This window comes from Stegostoma tigrinum, chromosome 40, assembly GCF_030684315.1.
Source record: "Stegostoma tigrinum isolate sSteTig4 chromosome 40, sSteTig4.hap1, whole genome shotgun sequence".
Taxonomy (NCBI): Eukaryota; Metazoa; Chordata; class Chondrichthyes; order Orectolobiformes; family Stegostomatidae; genus Stegostoma; species Stegostoma tigrinum.
Genome location: NC_081393.1, coordinates 6,014,268 through 6,033,700, shown reverse-complemented (window position 1 = coordinate 6,033,700; position 19,433 = coordinate 6,014,268). Strand labels below are relative to the sequence as shown.

Here is a 19,433-nt window from a genome sequence, read left to right as displayed (position 1 = left end):
ACTGAAGGGCCCGATCCTATGTTTTATGGTTCCATGTTTTTGTGTTTGAGGATCCCTTGTGATGCTTCCTGTTTGAAAGGGATAAGCCTCCTCAGTAACAGCTTTTTAAAAAATTTTCTTTCCCTTCGGTGAGCAGATTGCGAAGTTATCTGGGATTGCCGGGGTGCACACTGTATGGGGGAAGGAGAGGCAGTGGGGGAGCCGGGAGGGTGTGTGCAGTTGGACATGGCCGTGAGAGTGTGAAATGCACCCACACAGCTGGGCCACGGGCAGGATGTGTCAGCTTAAATTAGAAGGTATCTCTCCAGATGCCTGCACTATCATTCCACTGACAGGAAGCTAACACGTTTCAGTGTGCGAACTCCAAATCCTCGTCACCCTTCTCATTCCAAACTCGCCCTCCCCTCTGCTGCTGCTAAATTTGGAATTCCTGTGCAAATGACAGGCCAGTGACCTCTTGGATTTTCAGCACCGCACCATCAGCAGCCTGGGCCCCCAACCCTCGGTGGGTTTCTTTCCCCCTCTGGTCCTAACAAGCTCCTTCTCTGCAGGGAAGGTTTCCGACAGGCCATTGGGTTTTGCCTCAGTAGCCATCCCATCTAGCGCCTTGGGGGCGGTTCCCCCTGTGCCATGGCGCAAATGCAGTTCGCCCTTGTTGGTGCCCTCCTGTCACGTTAGGGTCTGGTCCTGACTGAATGGCAGATCTTAGCCATTGCAGCCTCTCTGTGCTCCTCTTCAAATGTGACCAGGGACAGACATGACTGCTCTTGGTGCTGTTCCTGGGCCCTGTTCCCTCCACTTTGACCAGAACACAGCACTCCCTCAGAGGAGGTAACAAAGTGTGGAGCTGGGCGAACACAGCAGGCCAAGCAACATCTTAGGAGCACAAAAGCTGACATTTCGGGGCCTAGACCCTTCAGCTTTTGTGCTCCTGAGATGCTGCTTGGCCTGCTGTGTTCATCCAGCTCCACATTTTGTTATCTTGGGTGCTCCAGCATCTGCAGTTCCCGTTATCTCTACTCCCTGAGAGGCCCTGGATTTACTTAGCCCACAACTCATCCACCAACCCATGCCCTTGCCTTAACTCAGTCTTCTGACAAATATATATACACACAGACACACACTGTCCCTGTAAGGTGAAACTGACTGCTCCTGATCTGCTTTCACCCAACACCCAAGTGCTTCTGAATGGCATATCTTTGCAGTTTTAATTCCTCTACCCTCTTGGGGGAGAAAAGTTCAGAGCTAACTCCAGGGAAAGACACATCCTCAATCTTGGCACGATCACCTCCTCTCTCACCCAGAACCTGTCCCACCATCTACAAGGCACAAGTCAGGAGTGTAATGGAATATTCCCCACTTGCCTGGATGGGGGCAGCCCCAACAACACTCAAGAAGCTCAACACCATCCAGGACAAAGCAGCCCCCGCTTGATTGGCGCCACATCCACAAGAATTCACTCCCTCCATCACTGACGCTCAGACGTAGCAGTGTGTGCTGCAGAGATTTCCCAAAGATCCTCAAACAGCACCATCCAAACCCAAACCCACAACCACTTCCATCCAGAAGGACAAAGGGCAGCAGATACACAGGAACACTGCCCCCTGCAAACTCCCCTCCAAGCCACACACCACCCTGACTTAGAAATATATCGTCGTTCCTTCACCGTTGCTGGGTCAAAATCCTGGAATTCCCTCCCTAATGGAACTATGGGTCTACCTACAGCAGGAGGACTGCAGCAGTTCAAGACAGCAGTCCACCCCCACCTTCCCAAGGGGCAAAAAGGGAAAACACCCCTGTCCCATGAGTGAATGAAAAGAGCTAAAGTTGTTTTAAGATATTTTTCAACCCATGTGTCCTAGGGGTGACTTAGCAATGCTAAGAGATGGATCTGAGACTGTTTGGGATCTGTGTAAACTGCAATGTAGACTTAAGGAGGGTTGCCATTGAAGTAGAATGACATGGCTTCATCAATAAGAACACAATCATCTCCCTCTTCCACAAAAACCTGGCAAAGGACCCACACACAGCTGCTTGCTTTGTCTTCTCTCACCCACACTGAGCTGTCAAGTGTGTCTTACAGCAGCAAGTCCCTCTTAACCCTTATCCATTTTTAGACTTGAGTTGCGATTCGGCAGCAACATGCAGGAAGTATTTCTGCAATCTGAGTTTGCTTCAGTCAGGAACTCCCTGCTCTCCCAATGAGCGCTGTTGAAACTGACGAGCCATTGAAGGGTTCCCCTCAGGGATGAATTGTATTCACCGCTGAGACAGGGAAATGGTAGTATAAATATAACCCAAGGGAGTGGCTGACTCAACCTGTGAGGTATGACAATAGGAGTGGGCCATTCAGCCCATCGAGTCTACCTCACCATTCAGTGAGATTGTGGCTGATCTGATCATTGTCAACTCCACTTTCCTGCCTTTTCTCCCCATCTCCCTCAAATCGCCCTCACTGACTAAAAATCTGTCTCTCTCAGCCTTGCTTACACTGAATGAACCAGCCTCGACAGCCCCCTGCAGCAAAGAACCCCACAGATTCACTCCTTTCTGAGAGAAGGAATTCCTCCTTCCTCTCCATCTTAAATGGATGACTCATGACGCAGAGGCTACACCGTCTGGTCTCAGACTCTCCCACAAGGGGGAACAAACCCAGCCCACCTCCCCCTCCCCTGACCCCACTCCCCGACCTAAGACCTGGCCTGTACCTGTCATGAAGCAGAGTTTTGAGTTTGAAATGGAAGGAGACACTGAGAGAATTGCATCCATAAGCATTCATAGCCTCCATCAAGCTTCACATTCCCATTTTAACCCTGGCTCCCTTTGCACTCCATGCTTCGAATATCTACTGGGACAACAGGAGGAACTGTGTTCATTTGGATTATGTTCTGCTGGTGACTGATCTTCAACCTCCAGCTACACCAGCCCAGGCTAGAGTCAGAACTTGGGCTTCTCCCTGGTCTGTGGTTACCACAACTGAGATACTGGACCCACAACAGAGCCTCACAAAGTGAGATCTATATGGTCTGCAAGCAACATTTACTGAGTGGGCAGACAGAGTCGTGTGTGTGAGAAACACATGCAGGGACAGACAGACAGACACACACACACACACACACACACACACACACACACACACAGGGAGAAACTGAAACAGGCACAGATACACACACACGGAGAAACTCACACAGGCGCGCGTGCGCGCACACACACACACAAACACACACACAGGGAGAAACTGACACAGGCACACACACACACACAGGGAGAAACTGACACAGGCACAGATACACACACACACGGAAAAACTCACACAGGCACACACACACACACACAGGGAGAAACAGACACAGGCACACACGCGCGCACACACACACACACACACACACACACACACACACGGAGAAACTCACACACACACACACACACACACACGGAGAAACAGACACAGGCACACACGCGCGCACGCGCGCGCGCACACACACACACACACACACAGGGAGAAACAGACACAGGCGGACACACACAGGGAGAAACAGACACAGGCGGACACACACAGGGAGAAACAGACACAGGCGGACACACACACACAGGGAGAAACTCACACAGGCACACACACAGAGGGAGAAACTGACACAGGCACAGGCACAGGAAGAAACTGGCACAGGTACACATATACATACACACACACAGAAGCTGACACAGTGACACACACACAGATACAGTCACTCTCACACAGTAACACACTCTAAAACTCAGAAATCGACCTTCAGAGGCACACACACACTGACAGATTCGCGTGTATATACGCAGACACACACTGGGTGGGTTCACTTGGTAATGTCCTTGTCCATGGGCTCATGTCTCCCCAATGCCGCACTGTAGGAGTGCTGCTCTGTCATTGAATGGAGGTGCAGGAAGACCCCACAGCCCACGACTGCTCAGAGGTTGAGTGCTGTGGGTCACATACAGCTCCCCCAAACTGAACCTTTCACCCCACGCCTTACCCTGGGTGACATGAGTGAAATGCTGTTGAGACAAGAAAGCTGTGAAGGAAAGAGGAAGTGATGCAGGAAACCCTCAGCAGGGTTAGGCAGCAGCATCTATCAACAGACAGGCTGAGAAACTCCCCAGCGTAACGCTGGCAGCAAAGCACACTGATAGAAGCCCTACAGTGTGGAAGTAGGCCGTTCGGCCCGTTCTGAATAACATCCCACTCATTCCCCTCCCCTGCATTCCCCAATGCTAACCCACCCAGCCTGCACATTCCTGGACACTAGGGGGCAATTTAACATGGCCGATCCACCTAGCCTGCACATCTTTGGACTGTGGGAGGAAAGCGGAGCACCCGGAGGAAACCCACGCAGGCACGGGGAGAATATGCAAACTCCGCACAGCCAGAGGGTGGAATCGAACCTGGGTCCCTGGTGCTGTGAGGCTGCAGTGCGAAACTCTGAGCCACCGTGTCGCCCCCAAAGCCTGGGATGCCTGTTCTGGGAGGCAGAGGCAGGGTCGAGACATGATGGAGGTGGATAACATCCTGATAGGTGTAGACAGGGAAGACAGGAAGGAAATTATCCCGTTGGTGGAGAGACGAACAACTAGTAGGCAGAGATTTAGGCTAATGGGCAGGTGCTTTAGATGGGATGTGGAGGGGATAAGTCTCATGTGAAGGGTGTTGGGAATCCTGAACCCACTACCTGTAAGGCTGAGGGAGGTAGAAACTCTCATCTCATTGAGGAGGTTGAGATGTGCATTTCTGCTGACGAGGCTGTGCGCTAAGGTCTAGGAAATGGGGTCATAATAGTTAGACCAGCGTCGGCTCAATGGGCCTTATTCTATGCTGCAGGCCTCTCTGGCTCTAAATGCTGAGGGACTTTTTCTGTCTGCGGAAGGGGGTTTGAGAACACGTGGTCTTTTTCTCTGATGTTTAAAAAGCATGACGCAACCCAAGTTTTCCCCTTCTTGGCTCCTTACCCACCCGCACAAACACCATACACCGTCACATCTATTCTGCTGATTTCCTGTGAACATCGAGCCCTGTTTGGGGTTATTGCTGTAGATGGTAGGCAGTGATGAGCAGTGCATGCTGCATGTGACAATATTAACAATGTGACACACAGACAATGTTCTGTGCATTTGTACGTTTCTCTCTCTCTCTCCGGGCCTGAACACCTTCTCCCACATCCTTACCCCAATCCCACACACCTGGCCTTGTCACCACATGGGCTGCTGACACAAATGGCCCATTGTCAGTCACAAGTGGTCCCCATTAGCCCCTACTGATTCTCCCTGACTGACCGTAACCCATTCCTACGTCCAACTGTTTGTTTCTCTTTCGCTGAGCTCCATCTCTTCCCTGTGTCTGCTCTCCCTGCATTAGAATGGACTAGGTTTTGAAGAAGGCTCACTGGACACATTCCCTCTTGTTTCTCTCTCTCTCTGTCTCCGCAGATGCTGCCAGGCCTCCCAGGTTTGCCTGGCACTCAATATTTTTTGTTAGATATTGCTTTTTGATGAGCTTGATGATGGGACTGAGTGCTGAGTTATCTGACATTGACAGGCATTGTCTCCCCAATGCCGCACTGTAGGAGTGCTGCTCTGTCATTGAATGGAGGTGCAGGAAGACCCCACAGCCCACGACTGCTCAGAGGTTGAGTGCTGTGGGTCACATACAGCATGTGCTGGTCTCAGCCTGCACCATTACTCAGAAAGCTCAAATTTGAACTTATTTTTGTAAACTCTGTCTCTCTGAGAAGCAGCCTGACGGAGAGCACAGGGGCTGTTGCCTGATCTGAGAAAATCAGCACTGTCTCCCTCTTGAAGATTTACAGTCTCTCCAGCATTGCAGTGTTATCAAGAAAGCCACATCCTGTTACAGGACTCAGCTAAACAACGGCTGCACTTTCAGACATTCAAAATAAGCCTTGCTACACAAAATACACCCCTAATACACCTTTCTGATGCCTTTCAGTGCGAGTGCAACATCACTTTCAGGAGAACATCTGATTTTTCTCATGGCCACCTTGTCTATCTATCTCTCTCTCTGTTTCTCACAAACACACTTGCTCATTTCCACACACACACACACACACACACACACACTCACTCAGACACATGCACTCACACTCACACACACACTGACACACAGACACACACACGTTCACACTCACACACCCACACTTACACTCATCCTCAACCTTTCATACACAAGATCAATCTCACACAGATGTGATCACACACACACACACATGTTCTACAGCTGTAATCCTCTGCTCGATCACGCCTATGGGATGGCGAAAATGTCAGTGCACCGTTGGTGGTCATACCCTCCAGTTTCTAATTGCTCGGCATTGTAGCCTGTTAGTTACACCGCAGACTACACAGTATGAAACTGTTCCACCTCCCTCCTTCACTTCTACACACTACAGGCAACAACACACTGCCCACTATTCCATCACTGATGTCCTTTCCAATGTTGTAAGGCACCGATATCCTCCAGGTAAGGGGCAGGTACCATGCCCCTTTGCACACAGTATCACCACTTGTCAGAGAGGGGCCAGGAGAGCATCTCAATCCTGTTCAGTCTGCTAAAGGGCAAGCTTGTTAATAGGATGGACAGGGAAAATCCTCTCTCTCCTGTCCTTGCAAGTCATGGCTGATCAAGTCTTCCTTATGGAAGCCGTTATTGTCATAGAGGGCACAGCAGTGATAATGTCCAGGGAGTGTTATTAACTGAAGGATAACTGTTAACAAGGATACCAGGAACAGCTCCCTCCTCCTACAGTATATACATGGGATTTCCAAATTTGCCTGAGATGTTTAATCTTTTGGCATACAGAACATTGGAAGTTTAACAAACACCAAGGCTGGGTGAGGACATGCTAATGTGGAGAATGTTCTGAAGCTGAGCCTGGTGCCATTCCACAGAGACACAAAATGCATTACATTGTGCGTAGCGCACAGGATCAGTTAGGGTGAGGTAGGCCAGTGTTAATTCATCCATCCTGAAATTTCTCAACTAAGCCTCTCTGCGTGAGAAGCACTTGCTAAGACTGCTTGGAAAGTCACCCTGCTCGGATTTTCAGCCTGTTCCACATGGGGTTGCTGCTCTCTCCTGCCTTTCAGCAAGAACTCTGTCCCAGACTGTGTCTCACATGTTCAGGTCCATCATTGATCTTCGTTGAGGGGCACGATCGGGTGTGGAATTAGGAGACATTGGCTGAGTTTCTCCTTGTGTGCTTCAATTGGAACCTGGCTTTTCCCTGTGAGACGTGACCCTGCTGAATGAGCTCCATCCCTATCAAACGCAACTCCTCAAATCACCTGAAGGTGGCCATTTGGCCCATTGCATTCCTGCAGCTGGCTAGTAGCCAAGCGACCTCATCCCTCTTTGTGCAGTGGCTTTGTAGGTGAAGGTTCTTCCAGAGCACAGGCATTGTTTGTTTGTTTTCCCGTATTCTGAGGGTTCTGCCGCTCACATGTCGATAGATGTCAGTCTGACACACACACACACACACACACAGGGCTATGGTTTGCCTAGACTCAGAGAGGGAGGAAAGCGAGGGAAGAGTATGTACAGCTGGATGAAACTCAGGGGCTGATGGGCTATGTTCTGGCCGAATGGTGGGGATAGACTTGAGGGGCTGAATGGCCAGCTCCTATTCCTTGAAGATTTGTTGCAGACAGGGGGCCTGACATTGTCAGACAGATGAGGGATTATAACCTGGCTGTCTGTCTGTCTGTCTCACCTTCCTTTGAGCCCCCACACACACAGAAGCCAAGAGTGGTACACAGCAGAGATAGAGGCTATGTGGCCCATTATCCATATGCTAGCTCTTAGCCTCAAGTTGCCGTCGAGGTATACAGCACCGAAGTGTGCTGACCCAGTTTCCAAAAAGTGAACTGGACCCATTTCCCTCTGAAACTTTCCTATCCATGTACCTGTCCAAATGGCTTTTAAATGTTGTAACTGTGCTATAGTAGAACTACTGAGTGGATGCCAGTCCCCTGCTCTTTGTCCACTGCTCTGGTGGTGAAGCATGCTGTTGCAGGTCACTTCCTGAGTTTAGTGGCCAATGTTGTGGCTGAATCGGAATCCTGCGATAACCTTTCCTGGCAGGTCACCGAGCAGGTGAAAGCACGTCCCCAGGGTTGTTTCTTGGCTGTTACAACATTGAGTTTCAATCTGCACTCCCCTGAAGACTCCCTGACCGGCTGTGAGAAGCCTCTACCTCCCGATTTCATCTCGTCGAGATTGCTGCATCCTGTTGGACTGTTCACACTTCCTTCAATCGATCTTGCCCGAGCGTAACTCCACAATATTGAAATGTCGAAAATTGGAAGCGGGGCTCGTGAGACTCAAAATATTAACTGCATCCCCTCTCTCTCTCTCTCTCTACTGATAGGATTAGACTGTTGGGATCCTCCAATGCTGAGGCCTGATGAAAGGTCCCAGAAGCAAAACATTAACTTTCCTGCCCTTCTGTGCTCCTCCAGCTCCACATTTTATTCACCCCGACTCCCTCCAACCCTTTCTCCTGTTTCTTAAATCCTAAGTGATTGATATCACTCCTTTTCTTGGAGTCAAATGTGCTAAAGGGGTCAGAATCAAATCTAATGTGACCCAGGCCGAGTTCAGCCGATTGGAGGGCAGGCAGTGATGGGCTTGATTAAAGTGTAGATTCAAAGGGGAGGCGGTGCAGAGGGATTTGAACAGGGAATAGCTGAGCTCTGGATCCTGCCTGGACCAGTGCTTCAAGCTGGAAATATCCATGAGGCCAGCCTTAGGGGAATGACAGACAGGAGAGTTTTTGGGCTGCCAGGGAGATACTGATGAGTGATTTCTCCCAGCGATTGGAACATGAAGATGAGACTGTGTTGCCTTGACCAGGAGCAGGGATCAGTGCATTGAGGGAGGTGGGAAGGTGTGCTCAGGACTGGCACACAAATTGAACCAGGATGCAGGCAGCGGAGTTTTGCAGCAGCTCAAGCTGGCCGAGGTGGAGAGCTCTGTGTGGGTGCACAATGATGGTGGGACAGCAGGCTCAGTGGGGGCCCCAGCCAATGTTGTCTCGCTGCATCCATTGGATGCCGTTCGCTGCCAGAAATTCACTGTCAGGAAACTGAAGGAGCTTGCTTTCTCTATGTCCTGGTGGTGCTGATGTCTGACTGGCAACATTCCAAGATAGGAATCGGAGAGCACAGGGTGGGGTTGGACATGGGATCGGGGAGCACAGGGTGGGGTTGGACATGGGATCGGGGAGCACAGGGTGGGGTTGGAGATGGGATCGGGGAGCACAGGGTGGGGTTGGACATGGGATCGGGGAGCACAGGGCAGCTTGGAGATGGGATCGGGGAGCACAGGGCAGCTTGGAGATGGGATCGGGGAGCACAGGGTGGGCTTGGAGATGGGATCGGGGAGCACAGAGTGGGCTTGGAAATGGGATCGGGGAGCACAGGGCAGCTTGGAGATGGGATCGGGGAGCACAGGGTGGGCTTGGAGATGGGATCGGGGAGCACAGGGTGGGCTTGGAGATGGGATCGGGGAGCACAGGGCGGGCTTGGAGATGGGATCGGGGAGCACAGGGTGGGCTTGGAGATGGGATCGGGGAGCACAGGGTGGGCTTGGAGATGGGATCGGGGAGCACAGAGTGGGCTTGGAGATGGGATCGGGGAGCACAGGGCAGCTTGGAGATGGGATCGGGGAGCACAGGGTGGGCTTGGAGATGGGATCGGGGAGCACAGAGTGGGGTTGGAGATGGGATCGGGGAGCACAGGGCGGGCTTGGAGATGGGATCGGGGAGCACAGGGCGGGCTTGGAGATGGGATCGGGGAGCACAGGGTGGGCTTGGAGATGGGATCGGGGAGCACAGGGTGGGCTTGGAGATGGGATCGGGGAGCACAGGGCGGGCTTGGAGATGGGATCGGGGAGCACAGGGTGGGCTTGGAGATGGGATCGGGGAGCACAGGGTGGGGTTGGACATGGGATCGGGGAGCACAGGGCGGGCTTGGAGATGGGATCGGGGAGCACAGGGCGGGCTTGGAGATGGGATCGGGGAGCACAGGGCGGGCTTGGAGATGGGATCGGGGAGCACAGGGCGGCTTGGAGATGGGATCGGGGAGCACAGGGTGGGCTTGGAGATGGGATCGGGGAGCACAGGGTGGGCTTGGAGATGGGATCGGGGAGCATAGGGCGGGCTTGGAGATGGGATCGGGGAGCACAGGGTGGGCTTGGAGATGGGATCGGGGAGCACAGGGTGGGCTTGGAGATGGGATCGGGGAGCACAGGGTGGGCTTGGAGATGGGATCGGGGAGCACAGAGTGGGCTTGGAGATGGGATCGGGGAGCACAGGGCAGCTTGGAGATGGGATCGGGGAGCACAAGGTGGGCTTGGAGATGGGATCGGGGAGCACAGGGTGGGGTTGGACATGGGATCGGGGAGCACAGGGCGGGCTTGGAGATGGGATCGGGGAGCACAGGGCGGGCTTGGAGATGGGATCGGGGAGCACAGGGCGGGCTTGGAGATGGGATCGGGGAGCACAGGGCGGGCTTGGAGATGGGATCGGGGAGCACAGGGTGGGCTTGGAGATGGGATCGGGGAGCACAGGGTGGGCTTGGAGATGGGATCGGGGAGCACAGGGTGGGCTTGGAGATGGGATCGGGGAGCACAGGGTGGGCTTGGAGATGGGATCGGGGAGCACACGGTCGGCTTGGAGATGGGATCAGGGAGCACAGGGCAGCTTGGAGATGGGATCGGGGAGCACAGAGTCAATCCGCTCCAAACATTCTGCTCCGACCAGTTTCTGCGCCGGGCATATGTATTATAGCCAAGCTAGTGCCCTAACTGAAATACGCACTACCAGAGTAAACTGAAACACAGGAAGCTTCCACTGACGAGGGAGCGGAGTCTGCCTGACCTTTGAGTTAGTCCCCACCAGAACTACTGATGCATATTCTGCCCCACCCCACCCTCACCCCGGGATGGTGAAGTTCCAAACATTAAAATCACTGGGATTAAGATGCCTGGAATGTTTAACATCAAGTTGAATAAAGGCAGAGAGGGAAGGAGTGAGAAAGGGATCAGGTATGTCGATAGGGTGGGACAATGAGGGATTAGAAGCAGGCTCACGTGGAGCACCCACACCAGTGACCAACAGACAGGCCGAATGGTCTGTTGGTGCAGCAATAGCTGGTATTCAGGTCTCCCTTATTGGCCTGTACACAGAGAAGCAGCACCAAGACACAGGAAGGTTTGTCAATATTCCTCACAAGGTCATCCCCAATGCTCCTGCTTGGGGAACATTGAGGTGGAGAATGGAGAGTGGGCAGGAAAGGAGAGTTCAGGCAGGGCAAAGAGGTGAACTTTGAGCTGGGTTTGACAGAGCTTTACACCGGGAACTGTCGGCATGCCTGGCTGCCTGAAGTCCCTGACACAAACAATGGATTATGGCAAAGAAATTTGGGAGAGTGGAGCGTCTACAACCTACAGTGTACTCGGCCAGCAGTATTCAAGATCAGGGTGTGGGAGAGACAGTGGTCATGTCACTGGGCTGGTAATTTTTACAGGCCCGAACTAAGGCACTGAGGAAACCAGGTTCAAATCCCACCACAAAAGCAGGCGGAATTCAAGTGAACATTTCCATAAATGGTGCATCATTGCCAATTGCTGATATCTGGGTCACTCTCATCTCCTCGATACTAAAGTGTGAGGCTGGATGAACACAGCAGGCCAAGCAGCATCTCAGGAGCACAAAAGCTGACGTTTCGGGCCTAGACCCTTCATCAAACTCTCATCTCCTCCTTAGTTTTTTCCACAGCAAGGGGGCTTGCCATTCTGACCTCTGCCTGACCCCCTCCCCCGCCAAACAGCCACAGCAAGATTCTCACCGCTTTGATGGAACGGTCGAGTGAGCCACTCAGTTCAACTCTCAGGGCAAAAAGTACTTGCCAAGTCTCCCAAACGATTAAGGGAGAAGTGAACATCTAGATCCGACAGCGAAGCTTCTGAGAGCAACAAACAGAATTCCCACCGGACACACTCCAGGGGAACACCACCGCTGGGAAAGTCCAGGATATGGAGACTGGAGAACCAGAGCCACGATTGACCACATCAAATGTTGAGGCAACAAAAGTTTTTCAAACAAAGGCGCAGCTTTCAATCTTGATCATTGCTTACTGTCTCCCCTCCCTACAGCTGCAACCTCTCTCTCTCTATCTCACTTTCTGGTTTGATTTATTGCCTTACATTGACTGGAACTTGCTAGCTCTGAGCCATTGTCACACACGACTCTCAAAAGGGAGAGCACACCCTCACTACTACCTGATGCAGAATTCTGTTCGTTCACCACGACAGACAGAGACACAATACCTCCCCAGCCCTCTCCAGCACAGTTGCCCCCAAGGCTGCCTTGTGCCACTCACACAACCATGGGGAATGGCCGGGCACACACAGGCTGTCACAAAATGCCAGGACTTTCAGTCAGGCTGGCACTAGCCATGAAGTGCATCAGGCACCTGAATGCCACCCAGACAAGAATACCACTTCAGAGCTGTAGGTCCCTTTGCTTTGTGCTGCTACTCGCTGTAAATGCAGAGGGGAACCACACACACAGACTGCAAAAAATGACGCGTTCCTTTCTCCAGCAGTGACAATTCTCCCCACACTCATACACACACACACACACACACACACACCTGTATGCACACTCATACACACACACACCTGTATGCACACTCATACACACAATCACTCTCACACACGCGCACACACACACACACACACACATACACATGTAAAAACACATACACACACAAACACACACATACTTGTATAAACACACATATGGACATGCACACACACACACAAACCTATACAGACACACGCACAGACTTGTACAGACATAGACACACACACACACACACACGCACACGTATACATGCACACACACGTGTACACACTCATACATACAATCACACACACACACGCAGACACACACATACATGTACACATGTAAAAACACATACGCTCACATACACAGATATACACACACTCGAACACATCAGTACTTGAACAAACACACATACGGACACACACACACACAAACTTATGCAGACACACGCACGTCCTTGTACAGACACACACACACACACACACACATACACAGACAGACACACACACATACACACACACACAGACACACACACACACACACACACACACAGACAGACACACACACACACACAGATCCAGGCAGGAAAGCAGGCTGAAGTTTGGAGATTGACAGACAAAAGCTGGTAGTTACCTATTCGGCTCACATCTGCTTTCAGGTTGAAATCCCAGACGTTGCGAGGTAGTTTCAGTGACATGATTTTCCTCTTCTGAAAAGATGGTAAAGTGTTCTCTTCGAGTTGCTGGCGGCTGTCTTCAAAGAAGGTTGGTCCACGACTCAGCCTCTGCAGATGCCTGCCAGCCCACATCCTTGTTCCTGTGTAAGCCGACTGTGACGAGGTATGAAGCCAGCCAGTCTCCACACGCAAAGGGAAGGCGCCTGGCCTGCTTCGGCTTTCACTTCGTATTTCACAACTACCAGATGAAACAAAAATTACCCCCACTGGTCGAGTGGGTGTGCTGCAGCCCAGCTCAGGGTGTTCCTACCCAACCCCATGTTTCGTGGTCACCCCAGGAAGGGCCACTGCCTGTTGAGCATGTTGCAAACAGACAAGCGTCTCCAGTTTGACGTTACTGCAGAGAAAGTCAGTGGTCATCTCAGCCGCTCTGAGAACACAGCTTCTGTATCTTTGGCCAACACATTCAGATCCTGAGTCCACATTGACTGAAGTCTCCGCTTTTCTCTCTCACAACCCTTCGTCCTCACTCTTCGTCTGACCCTTTCTCCTCACTCTTCATCTGATCTTCAACATTCTGATTGATATTGGCTGGATCCAACAGGAAACCAAACTCAATAAGGAGGAAAGAGGCTCAGTGCGACAGCTCCTCCTGAAGGATCACAGAATTTCTACATTGTGGAAGCTGGCCATTCAACCCCTCCCTACAGCATCCCACCCAACCCCCCTACCCTGTCCCTGTAACACTGTATTTCCTGTGACTAACCCTCCGAACCTACACATCCCTGAACACTACGGGCAATTTAGCATGGCCGGTCGACCTAGCCCGCAGATCTTTGGACTATGGGAGGAAACCGGCGCACCCGGAGGAAGCCTACGCAGACACATGAAGAATGTGCAAACTCCACACAGGCAGTCGCCCGAGGGTGGAATCAAACCCAGGTTCCTAGCGCTGTGAGGCAGCAGTGTTAAATACTGAGCCACCCATGAGTTAGGTCAGAAGACATTGATCGGAATGGTTCTTGGAATGAGGGATTCCAGGAATGGGAATAGGCCAGAGTTCTCTTTCGAGCACAAGGCTGGGATTTGCATGAGGGTGAAGATTGGTATAACATTGTAATATAATATTCTATAATATAGTATTGGAAATTGTGTTTCAGATTGTTAGGGGCGTGAACAGAGCGATAGGAAGCAGCTGTTCCCCTTAACTGATGGGTAAAGATCATGGGGGCACACTTTTAAAGTGAAAGTAAAGTAAAGGGGACCTGAGAAAAGGTTTTTTCACTCAGAGGGTGCTAGGGAACTGCAATGGCTGTTGAGGCAGGAAACCCCCTGACCTTTAAAAGGGACCTGGTTGAGCCCTTGAACTTTGCCTCAAGCAAAACTCCTTGCAGTGGCTGAGGACTCCATAAGCACAGCAGCAGAAGTAATGTGAGCTACTGCACTGCCATCTTCTATTGCTGGCACTGCCACTGACAACATACACTCACTCCAAGCAGGAAGAGAGGGGCTGTTACTTTATCAATGTGGCAGCGTGTGTGTGTGACCTAATGGTCAGTATCCCTTTCAGACACATGCTCTTGATCTAGTTAAAAGGCATCTGGATGGGTTTCTGAATAGGAAGGGTTCAAAGAGATCAAGGCCAAATGCTGGCAAATGGGACTGGATTAATTTGAGATATTTGGTCAGCATGAATTAGTTGGGTTGAAGTGTGTGTACAGCTCTACGACTCTAAGCACACATATGACACACTACAGTGCGTGACCCCAAGGTGTTAAAGCTCTTGGACTCCGTCTTCACTAATGGCCACTGGAAACATGGTGACAGTGTGCTGCTATTGGGAACCCAAACAGGTTTGTATCAGGTTAGCCATCCAACAGTGTCCTGTACAAACATAGCACCGTATCACCCAGATCTGGTTGTTAGGGTCACGGGGTAACGGGGGCGGGTCATCAATTTCAGTCTTTGACACTGAGACTGATGAGCGCCCCCTGCCACAACAACAACATGCATTTCTGAAGCACCATCTGAAGTAGATGGCCCCAGACGATGGACTCAGCCACCTGGCTTTGGAAACAGACATCAGTCGATTATTGGCCTCAACTTCCAGCTCTCGGCTGTGACCATCTCTCCTGAGCCCCGTTTGGATCTTGCCCAGTGGGCTCTCCCTCGATAAACACCGTTGTTGCCTTTGGCCTGATGATTTTGTCAGGCGTGGTGAAGGCCGTGTTTTCATAGGAATGGGATCTCACCTGGAAGAATCTGCTTTCCACCCTGACCAAATGACAGGAGGGACACAGCATTCCTGAACCCTCAACGGGACACAGTTTGTGGAAGAGGAGAAACTCTGTGAATCCCTTGTAGTACTCAGGGAATGTCACTGTTTCTGTCTGTGCAGCTAACTCCCTTCCAATCCCAGCACCAACATTACGCTCATTACCCTCAAACTGGAGCCCTGTGGATCATAAAATCCATCAAATCTTATTGTAGAGGAGGCCATTCGACCCATTGTGATTGTACTAGCTCCTGAAAGAACTACCCAGTTAGTCCAATTCTCCAGCCCTACCTCGGCAGCCATCTAAATTCATTCCTTTCAAAATCTCCTCTGGAATCTCCCAGGCAGTGCACCCCAAATCCCAACAACTCCCTGGGTAAAGAAGTTTCTTTTCACCTCACTCCTAGCTCTCTCGCTGACAATCTTTACATTGTGAGCCCTCATTATAGACAAGGCCTTTGACAAGGTGCCACACAGGAGGCTGCTGAGTAAGGTAATGGTCCATGATGTTAGAGACAAGGTGCTAGCATGGAAAGAAGATTGGCTGTCTGGCAGAAAGCAAAGAGTGGAGATACAAGGGTCTTTCTCAGAATGGTAGCTGGTTACAAGTGGTGTTCCGCAAGGGTCAGTGTTGGGGCCACAACTTTTTACTTTTTACATTAATGACCTAGATGAAGGAACTGTGGGCATTCTGGCTAAATGTGCAGAAGATATAAGGACAGATAGAGGGACACATAGTATTGAGGAGATGGGAGGCTGCAGAAGGATTTGGACAGGTTAGGAGAGTGGGCAATGAAGTGGCAGCTGGCGTACAATGTGGGAAAGTGTGAGGTCAGGCACTTTGGTAAGAGGAATGAAAGCATGGACTATCTTCTAAATGGGGAGAAAATTCAGAAGTCTTAAGTGCAAAGGGAATTGGGAGTTCTAGTCCAGGATTCTCTCAAGGCAAACTTGTACGTTGACTCAATAGTCAGGAAGGCAAACGCAATGTTGGCATTTATTTGGAGAGGACTTGAGTATAAAAGCAGAGATGTACTACTGAGGCTTTATAAGGTGCTGGTCAGGCCACATTTGGAGTATTGTGCACAGTTTTCAGCCCCATATCTCAGGAAGGATGTACTGGCCCTGGAGAGGGTTTAGAGGAGGTTCACAAGAAGGGTCCCAGGAGTGGAAAGCTTAACTTATGAGGAACTTTTGAGGACTCTGTGTCTATACTCGAAGGAGTTTAGAAGGACGAGGAGGGATCTAACTGAAACTTTCAGATTACTAAAATGGCCTGGACAAAGTGGATGTTGGGAAGATGCTCCCATTGGTAGCAGAGTCTGGGACCTGAGGACACAGCTTTAGAGTAAAGGGAAGGCCTTTTAGAACGGAGATAAGGAGAAACCTCTTCAGCCAGAGAGTGGTGAATCTATGGAATTCACTGCCTCAGAAGGCTGTGAGGGCCAGGTCATTGAGTACATTTAAGGCTGAGATGGATAGGTTCTTGATTATCAAGGGGATCAAGGGATACAGGAAGAAAGTGGGAGAATGGGTTTGAGGAACTTATCAGCCATGATTGAATGGCGGCACAGACCCGATGGGCTGAATGGCCTAACTTCTGCTCCTATGGTCTTATGGAAACACAACATCCTTTTTTACTCTGACAACATTGTTCATAATTTTGAACACCTCAATAACATCACCTCTTAATCTTCTCTGAGATTAAGCCCAATCTCTCTAATCTTATGTCCAAAATACCTCATGTTGGCCTCATTCTACTATTTGCACTCTCTCCAGGGCTTTGACATCCTTCATTAAACAAGGTGCTCAGAACTGAACACGACACTCCAAATGTGGCCTGACCAATGATGCGTAGAGGTGCAGCATCACTTCCTCGCTTTTATACTCTATGCCTCTATTTATAAACACAAGGATCCTTATCAACCTTCTTAGCAACTGTTCCAACTTGCCTGGCCACCTTCGGAGAATTACGCATGTGCACCCCAAGCCCCCGTGTCCCCTCAGTGTTGTACCACTCAGCCTGTATTCTCTCTCCAAGTTTCTTCTACCCAGATGCATAACGTCACATTTCTCTGCATTGACTTTCCTCTGCCAGGTGTCTGCCCATTTGGTCAATGCCCCTCTGAAGTCGTTCAGTGTCATCCTCACAATTCACTTTTCTCCCTAGCTTAGGGTAACCTGTCAGTTTACAGATTTTGACCTCAACAAACAATTGCAGAACAATTCCATCACATTGTTTTGCAGTCAGCCAGCAGTGGGGAAACAGAAATCCCTTGTGTTCAGAGCTGGTCTCTCTCTCTCTCTCTCTCTAGCTCTGGTTTATGTCCTTCCCCCCTGTCTTTCGTCATTCAAAATTCTGGCTCGCAGTTAGTAGTGAGCACCATCTACTGGAGCATTTATGGTCTTGTGTTACAGTGCATTCCCACCATTGGAACAGACACAGGGACAGACCAAACAGGAGGAGATACAGGCTATTCAGCCCCTCCGTCATTCAATAAGATCATGGCTGATCTGCTTACGTTGCAAATTCCACATTCTCATCTTTCCGCAACCCACACCCCCCCATAACCTTTGACTCCCCTGCCTCTTAGGAACCCACCCATGTTTGCCCAAAAAATATTCAATGACCCCATCTCCACAGCCTTCTGGGCCAGAGAGTTCCAGAGTCTCAGAACCGTCTGGGAGAAAAAAACATTCTACTTGCCTCTTTTCAAGCCATGTCCCCGAGTTCCCACAAGAGCGAAGGTCCCTCTTCTCCTCTGTGAAGACTGTTCAGGCTGTTATCGTGCTTCATAGATTGGGAATCCAAAATCTATCGAGGGTAATGGGGATGGAGTGGGTAAACACCACTGGAGTGTTTGATCAGTCATGAACACTGAGCCAAACTCAAGCTGAATGGCCTACAGCTGTGTCTATGTCGATCGAGTCAGCCCTCCCTCCATGCTAAACTCCAGAGGAAACAAAAACAAAATTGCTGGAAAAGCTCAGCAGGTCTGGCAGCATCTGTGCAGAAAAAAGTCAGAGAGTTAATGTTTCGGGTCCGGTGACCCTTCCTCTACCCACACACCAGGCCTTGTTATCAGAGACAGTAGGAGCTGCAGATGCTGGAGTATGAGATAACAAGGTGTGGAGCTGGATGAACACAGCAGGCCAAGCAGCATCAGAGGAGCAGGGAGACTGATGTTCTCAGGCCTGGACCCTTCTTCAGAAAACACAGCATGCCATTATACACTACCTATTGATAGTCATTAACAGTCCTCATTAATAGCTACGCACCCTCCTAGCCACTTGTTTATCAACTCCTTTGTCTATATCCATCTGCTCTCTTCGAGCTCTATCCTATCGCTTACTCCCTATGCCACATCCTTCCCTATTTTCTGCATATAAACCGACATTTTCCCAGCCACCATTAGTTCTGAGGAAGAGTCACCGCCCCCGAAACATTAACTCTGATATTTTTCTTCACAGATGCTGCCAGATCTGCTGATCTTTTGCAGCAACCTCTGTTTTTATTCCAAATCATCCACAGTTCTTTTGGTTTTTATTCCCGAGAAAACAAGGCCAGTCTGTCCCAACCTATCCTTGGAAGACTACCCACTCATTCTCTTGGAAGGAATGGTTCTGAAACTGGGGTCTGTAGACACAGACTGGTGGATACAGGGACAATTACAAAAATAAAGGCAGGAGGGGCAAACTTTTTTTAAGCAACGAGGGTGGTTTGTGCGTGGAATGAACTTCCTGAAGATGTGGTGAATGTGGGTACAGTTACAACATTTAGAAGACATTTGGATAAGGACATGGGTAAGAA

General features: G+C 50.5%; 1 protein-coding gene across 2 annotated transcripts in view; it reads right to left on the bottom strand.

The window, feature by feature from the left end:
* Positions 1 to 13,495, bottom strand: part of LOC125447910 (rho GTPase-activating protein 25-like) — a 53,102-nt gene extending 39,607 nt beyond the window's left edge. The window contains exon 1 of one of the 2 annotated variants that reach the window (XM_059641082.1): positions 13,305 to 13,495. In XM_059641082.1, coding sequence (XP_059497065.1) covers positions 13,305 to 13,479 — 175 coding nt within the window. In that variant the 5' untranslated portion in view covers positions 13,480 to 13,495. The remainder of the gene's footprint in view (positions 1 to 13,304) is intronic. The other variant, XM_059641083.1, reaches the window with a different exon arrangement.
* Positions 13,496 to 19,433: the final 5,938 nt, after the last annotated feature.